Source organism: Plectropomus leopardus, chromosome 17 (assembly GCF_026936395.1).
Source record: "Plectropomus leopardus strain MGB_pleo_1.0 chromosome 17, ASM2693639v1, whole genome shotgun sequence".
NCBI lineage: Eukaryota > Metazoa > Chordata > Actinopteri > Perciformes > Serranidae > Plectropomus > Plectropomus leopardus.
The window spans coordinates 19,880,132-19,888,122 of record NC_142192.1 but is presented as its reverse complement, the minus strand read 5'-3'; the positions used below and the strand labels follow the sequence as shown (position 1 = coordinate 19,888,122).

The 7,991-nt window shown below is 39.3% G+C and overlaps 1 protein-coding gene across 1 annotated transcript; it reads left to right on the top strand.

Moving 5' to 3' along the window:
- Positions 1-1,102: 1,102 nt before the first annotated feature.
- LOC121963499 (asparagine synthetase [glutamine-hydrolyzing]-like) lies at positions 1,103-5,395 on the top strand. Its single transcript, XM_042513784.2, has 9 exons — positions 1,103-1,351; positions 2,345-2,582; positions 2,675-2,860; positions 2,962-3,063; positions 3,154-3,281; positions 3,750-3,876; positions 3,985-4,091; positions 4,672-4,772; positions 5,305-5,395. The coding sequence occupies exons 1-9, from the start codon at positions 1,103-1,105 to the stop codon at positions 5,393-5,395; spliced, it is 1,329 nt and encodes a 442-aa protein (XP_042369718.2).
- Positions 5,396-7,991: the final 2,596 nt, after the last annotated feature.

The following is a 7,991-nucleotide window of genomic DNA, read 5'->3' as shown; positions in this document are numbered from 1 at the left end:
TCTCTCTGTTTTTAATTCCTCTCATCCTCTTCCAACCATTCATCAAAACTGAGACTGACAAATAAATCAAAACTGGCAACAAACCAATCCATTTTGTATCAATATTTCAGCTGTTTCTTGCTCCAGCTCTGGCAGTTAAGCTACAACGTTGCCATGGATATGATGGACTAATCTTTTTAGTACTACATGTTGTATTATGAATACATTTGATACATGACAGGTGGTGTTAATGAAAAGGCACTTGATTCACCTAACAGGGCTTTGGGAGGTACACTAAATTGAAAAAGGTTGGGGACCAGTGGACCGATGTGAGGTCAATAGCATGTCCAGATGTTTTTTTGTACTACAGTGGCCCAAGTGGGGCTCTGACGTATGCAGGGGTGGCATGAAGTGCGAGTGCTGCTGTGGGCATACGCGTCAACATAGCTTTAATTTACCTTTTTTTTTCTCCACTGTCCATGCCTACTTTAATTACTAACATTGCAGTGTATTACATTGCTGTTTATAGTTTAGTTCAAAAGATAAATATACGACCAATCACAACACAACAGAGTGACACCACACAAATTCGAACTTAAGCTTACACACTTGAAGAAGTTGTTCCTTCAAAAGTAAATAGTATGATAGAAAGTATGAAGTGCCAACAAAATCAAAGTGCCAAAAAATACAAAAACAAAAAGTCCTGTGAGAGCAAACTTTTTAATAGTTATACCAATTTATTTGTAATATTAGTCAGGTTAGACATCACTCTGGCACATTGCTGTCTCTCAGGTTTAGGACTGAATTGCTCTAATGAATGAAAATTCAGTTTACTTGTCAACATTTCAAACTGACTTGGCAGATAGCCAATTATAATGGGGGTGGCACCTGGGGTAGCCAATCAGATTTCAGGGGGGGCCGTGCCACCCCAGGCCGCTCCCTAGACAGGCCCCTGTGTGAAGTGTAAACTGGCTTAATAGTCTCTCATTGTAAAGAGCTCATCCTGTCAAACTACTGCAACAAAACAGGTAAGGTACTCCTTTTCATCATACACTGTAAAGAATAACCAATTAACTCCGTCTCCATTTCCTTTGTAAAGCTATCCATCTTCCACAGCTATGCAATGTGTGGTATCTGGGCTTCGTTTGGCTGTGATGAATGCCTGTCAGTTCAGTGCATCATTGCCATGAAGATCGCTCACAGGGGCCCTGATGCCTTCCGCTTTGAGAGCGTCGATGGCCTCACCAACTGCTGTTTTGGCTTCCACCGGTTGGCTATTGTGGACCAGCTGTTTGGCATGCAACCCTTACGCATCAAGAAGTTTCCTTTCTTGTGGCTTTGCTACAACGGAGAGATTTACAACCATCTTCTGGTAAGACCAATTACAACTGACTTTGGAAAATACAAATATAATTGAAACCACTTTGCCTAGCTCACACAACTTAGGCTCAACAACATGGCAAAATCTTATTTTAATAAAAAAACAAGTATTTTGGTCTACATGCAAATAAAAAAATCTTTGAGGGAGAATGCTAGGAGTTAAAAAAAATGTTATGGGGCAGTGTGAATCACTAAACCGGCAGAAAAAACTGATCCTTGTGCTCCACAGGTGTTAAATTTATTTTTTGTAATTAAATGTAGAAAGATAATAATATAGAATGGCTCTTGTCCATCTATTGGTCTGTCCAGCAATCATCATCAGCCTTGCTTTTTTTGCAGCTTAGTCTCTGGGAAATAGATGAAATCACCAGAAACTGAATACCACATTATTTGATGGTGGCATAAGTATGATATGCAGTACGACATAATTATGTAGAGGACATTAAAAAAAAAAGTCATAGCTGTGATTTAGTTTCACACAGTACACAAAGTGCGGTCTCCCAGGTGAAAGTGCTTGTTGACACGCCCACTGCCACAACCTCTTTCCTACAAGGACTCCCTTTGCTATTTATGCTGCTTATGGGGTCATAACATTAACCACCACCCAGTGCCAGATGGTGTCGAACTAGGGAATTTATTCGTCCACCATGAAAGAGATCCTAATTGAATTTTTTATTGGCATTGGTTCTGTGGTGCTGGCGCCTAATTTCTACTCAGTGCGTGCCGTCACCATGTACTGCAGCATTAACAGATTGCAGTCATTTCACATACATCAGGTTGCACTTTCAAATAGATAGACTTTCTATTTAATGCCACTAGCAGGCCAGACCTCCAAATTTTCATCAACACACTAACATTATGTTGTAACATGCTTACATTTAAAAAAAAAAAAAAAACACTCTAATAAATTTATAGTGCAGCACCTGGTGTATCGTTAATGACAGTTCTTTGACCTCTAATGAAATAATTGTGTTTTCCTTTTCAGCTGAGGAAGCACTTTGACTTTGATCACCAGACTCAAGTGGATGGTGAGATTTTGCTCCATCTGTATGACCGCTTTGGCATCCAGGAGATGGCGTCTCTGCTGGATGGCGTCTTCGCTTTTATTCTGCTGGACACCGCCAACAGAAAAGTCTTTTTGGGAAGAGATACGTACGGAGTCCGGCCTTTGTTCAAACTCCTCACAGACGATGGATTCCTTGCAGTCTGCTCAGAGGCCAAAGGTAATGGGATAGTTTATTACTTCTCCAGCAGTTCAGGGTATGTAGTGATGTGTTTGATATCCATTATTAAGTCACTGTTATTCTGTTCTCAGGCCTTACAGACCTTGTTCACTCCAAAACCCAAAATGTCAGCCTTGTTACCTTTCCTCCTGGGCACTTTGAGGTCTTTGATTTGAAGCAGAACGGCAAAGTTCAGTCCATCCGAATGGAGCAGTTTCACTGCTGCACAAAAGAGCCCGCTCATGCCAAATACGACACTGTGGAGAGACTGCCGTCAAGTATGCAGCTGTTGATTGTTAACTAATGTAAATGTAGTCATTTGGAAATCATTTATTATTAACTCTTCAATATGAATGTTATAAAACTGATGTATCCACAGGTTTTGATGAAGAAACAGTAAAAAGCAACATCAGAACACTGTTTGAAAATGCTGTGAGGAAACGTCTCATGGCTCACAGGAGAATTGGTTGTCTTCTGTCAGGTATATTTTATTTCACAGTCACAGAAAGTATTTATAGTCTATTTCTGTGATGCTTAATCGTGATCAACAGTCACGTTGTGTGCTCTTCAGGTGGTCTGGACTCCAGTTTGGTTGCTGCTACACTGGTGAAGTTGGCCAAGGAGGAGAAGCTGCAGTATCCCATCCAGACATTTTCAGTCGGGTCAGAAGACAGTCCAGACGTCATAGCTGCTCGCAAGGTCAGTTCCTTTTAAAAATAAGATAAACACATATTAAATCAAAATAAAGGTAGAGGATGTATATTCAAAGGGAACTTCAAAGCACAAATAACAATGCAACACATAATTGAAAGCACAAGGAAACTGCATGTGAAGGAGCAACATTATCACACAGTACAAATGTTATCAATACTGATGCCTGCCGTGGTTTTTAAATTTATATTTATCTGGCATTTTAAATCTCCTAAAACATTTAAACATCACACAGCTGACGCTGTGACACATCACTGCTATTGTTTTCACATGGTGCATCTCACTCATGATGACCCTTTAAAAAGTGACAAAAAGTCTGATTTAAATTTTTGGCTTGTATCCTTTGTTTCGTGCATGAGCGTGCGCACCTTTGATGAATGCTAACATAACTTTTGTTTGTTTACAGCAAAACTTTGCGCCTTCAAATTAAATTAATTTTGACTCTTTGTTCATCAGGTAGCGGCACATATTGGGAGTGAACATCATGAGGTGAACTTTACTGTTGAGGAAGGTATCAGAGCAGTGGAGAAAGTCATTTTCCACCTAGAGACCTACGACATGAGCAACATACATGCCGCTGTTGGTGAGTGTTAAAATAAAAGTGATATTCTTGCTAAAGAAATGTTTAAAACCATTTAAAAGCAGAACTTCCTGAGTATTTTTTTCATTTTGGTGACCTTTGTTGTTGCAGGGATGTTCTTAGTTTCCATGTACATCAAGGAGAAGACAGACAGTGTGGTGATCTACAGTGGAGAGGGTTCAGATGAGCTGACTCAGGGATACAGTTATTTCCACATGGTGAGAACAGAAGTCCACACTGGACTGAAAGAAGAGGCAAAATGAGTGCAGCAAGTTTGCTGCACTAGATATAAACATTGAGGGAGGGAGTCTTAGAGGTCAGGGTGGGGATGACAGCAGTTGTCCCATAATCCTGTTGACAAACAAATAAACAAACTTTACTGAAAGCATAACCTCCTTGGTGGTGGTAATCAGTGGCTCAAAGACAGAAGTCAATCTAAAAAAAAAAATCAGTTTTCTTATTCGATTGGATTATGTGAACTGCATATATTATAATCCTCACACGTAGAAAAAAAACCTGGCTGAGCTTTGTTCATTGTGCTTGGGCAGCATTGCAAGTCTGTTCTTGCCTGAAAAGGTGTCAATGCTTTTAATTTGATTTGACACTGGATCTAGTTAGGGCCCTTACCATTTTTGCATTGGCCACCCACATGTTTTAGGCACACAAGAGGAGTTCTAGTTGGCTGCAATATGCAACATCACCACTACATGCCCCATAAATCCTACACACTAAACCCTAAACAAAATCAACCAAACCTCACAGATATGAGTTGCTGACAGTGTTTTATTCTGCCTTCAGGCTCCAACTCCCAAAGTAGCTGCAGAGGACAGTGTTCGACTGTTGAAGGAACTGTACCTGTTTGATGTCCTCCGTGCTGATCGCACCACTGCTGCACATGGGTACTTGTTTCAGTTATTGTTTCTTTCAGCAGTGTCATTATGTATGCATTTAAACTATCATTTAGCGTCATGACACCATTATTTTTGAAATATGGAGGAATAATGTTTTGGATAGGCTTTGCCAATTGTATACCAGGGTTAAATTTTTAAATTTTGTCAAGTAATTTCCACTCATACTAAATGATTTCAACAAAATAATTAACTTTCTGAACCTCTGGTGTCTCTCCCTGCAGAGATTTAGGGTCATTTAGCTGCCAGTTAATGTATATGCTTCCCTCCAACCCCAAAACAATTCTGTGATTAACCTAACGATTCAATGCTACTCATTAAATACAACAATCTGGTTATTAAGTAAAAGTTCATGTTTAATAGATATCACACAAAATGTTATGGATGATCAAAGAAGAGGTTGGTTTAAAAACAGGAGATTGCAAAATTAGTCGGAATAAAAAAATGAGCCAGATTTGGTTAAATTCAAATTTTGCAAAGAAAAAAAATACTTATCTCAAACTAATTTGTTCTTGTGTTTCAGGCTGGAGGTCAGAGTGCCATTCCTTGATCACAGATTCACAGCATACTACCTTTCTTTGTCTGAGGAGATGAGGATTCCTAAGGTTTTGTAATGTTATTGTTTGTTGTCTGTGCATAAAGATGTAATTTGAAAAAAGAAATATGACTTTGCAACAGTGCCGCATGCTCTGTGTACCCAGGGAGGAGTGGAGAAATACCTTCTGCGTGACTCTTTTCGAGGTCTGAATTTGATCCCTGATGAGATTCTGTGGAGGAAGAAAGTACCCTTCGGTAATGGTCTGATGTTGCCTGAGAAGTTCTGGTACAACCACCTGCAGGAGCGCTTAGAATCTTTGGTATGTATGTGAGTAAAAAAGGAAGTAGTATAAAGAATAAAACTCTACTTCAGGGCACAGGTTAGAGTTATGAATGGGTCAAACAAACATAGGGTTTTTCCCCAGTAGATGAGTGCTTGTGTCCTGTTTGAAATCAAGTGAACTACAAGTTATTTAAATGTATGTTCTCACCATGTTAAGCTACGTAACTTTACATTAAGTATACAGCATGACAACACACAGCCATGTTTGCCATGTTTAATCCTAACCTACTTAACTTTGCGTTACGAACGCAACTTTACGTTAAGTACGTGACACAACTTCCAACCATTTTTCTTTTGCTATCTAACCTTACTTGCCTAACTAACCAACGTAACTTCGTGTTAAGTAAGTTACTTTAGTTAAATACCTAACATGACAATGCCCAACTATAGGCTTAAACCTAACACACAAAACTTCACATTAAGTACATAACTTTACCTGAAGTACATAAAGCGAAGGCGCCATATGTGGGGTGCTAATTTGTTCAACATCATACCAACTGTTGTATGTGCATTTTCATAAGATATCATACCAAGTGCTGTATAAGGGTATGCTGGCTTAAACGTTTAAATTCTATGCACATATTTTTTCTTTTGATGGTTGAAATCTCAAATCCACATATAGGACATAATGATATTTTATCAATGTATTTATCGTGTGTTTCCAGTAATGTATGTGTGCATACCAAAAACCAACATAATTGATAACATCTTAGATATATTGTACCTTATGTACCATAAACTATGACCTGCGTTCTAACTTATCTCAGGTGAATGATGACCAGATGGAGAACGCTCACAAGAGGTTCCCTCACAACCCGCCATGCTCCAAAGAGGCATTTTATTTCAGACAGATGTTCGAAAAGCATTACCCAGGCCGAGCTGAGTGGCTCCCCCATTTCTGGATGCCACGGTGGATCAACGGTTTTGATGCTCAGTAAAGGCAGGGTCACATCTTTATCGCATGTGACTGTGTATACGCCCTCATCTGAGGGCGTATAGTTGTCCAAGGATATTCTGGTTGTCTGCACATTCATGGACAGCTTTGTGAAAAATACCCTACTTAGAAAAAGTATATGGACACAAAAACAGCGCACCTTTTATGCCTCTTTCCCACTGTGCAAAAAACCCACTAACATCTGGGTTTCTGATGCAGTAGGAAAGTCTTCAGTCTAAATCGACACCTGCGTCAAATGACTCTGCAGTAGTGTCGCCTCCAGCTTGGATCGGCAATAATGGAAACGTGCTCATTTTAGCCCCCTTACTGGCAAGATGTAATGATCTGCCACTGCTTATAACCCTCTGTCTCCTCCTAAGCAGCGCTCAAAAATGAATCCAATTTAATCTGCACTGAGTTTAAACAAGAGACTAAATTTTATATAAACAGAAGTAACAAACGAAAAGTTTTCACAGGCCTCCATCCATGCTGCTTTACCTATTTTCCATCTAGCCATGACGTCAAATGTGACACACACACACACACACACAAAAACAGACAAACAAACAAAAAATGCCAACAGAAAAAAAAAACAAACAAAAATAAAATTCAACACACAGAGAGGCATACCCATCTCCTATCTCCTGCAGAGCTGTGCACACAGCCCTGCTCTACTGGCAATTTAAAAGTAGTCAATTGCCTGTTTTAGTGGATTTGCCTGTGTTAAAAAAAACCTGCATACACACATTAATTGGTGTGGAAAAGGGGTATTAGGTTGTTGTGCTTTCCACTTCAACGTGTCTGCAGGAGTTTGCTCTCATTCAGCCACAAGTCCAGTAGTTAGTTCCAACACTGCTGTTGTCTGCCATGTAAGCTGCTGCAATAAAGGAGCTGTGCAAAAATCAGAGCATATCTATGATAAGATGATACTTTATTGTCTGTCGTCACGGGAATTTGTCTTGCATCCTTGGGCTTTAAACAATTAATGGAATTATATAAAAAATAAATTAAACATACAACAAAAAAGACCATCAGTAAGGTCACACGTGAGTAGTCATCAAAATAGTAGATTTTGAAATGTTTTTTGTTGAGCAAGGGAAAAGTGGGGGTGGGGGGGGTAGGCTAATCTTCTTGGGGTTTTTATTTCTCTCTTTTCTTTCTTGCCAGCAGGTAGTTTCTATGTACTTTTTAAACAATTTTTTGTTATCTTTTGGGTCTTTTATTCTTAAGTTGCTCATAGCCTTTTTTCGCTGTTTTTGAAAGAAATCAAGCCAGTTTACTCAGGTTTGTATACATTTTCTTTCTATGTTAAGATACCTCCGAGGTTTATATAATTTGTGTAAAGATACATTTCTGGTGCTTTCGGTTCTGTAGGAGACCAGAATACTTCCTTCAC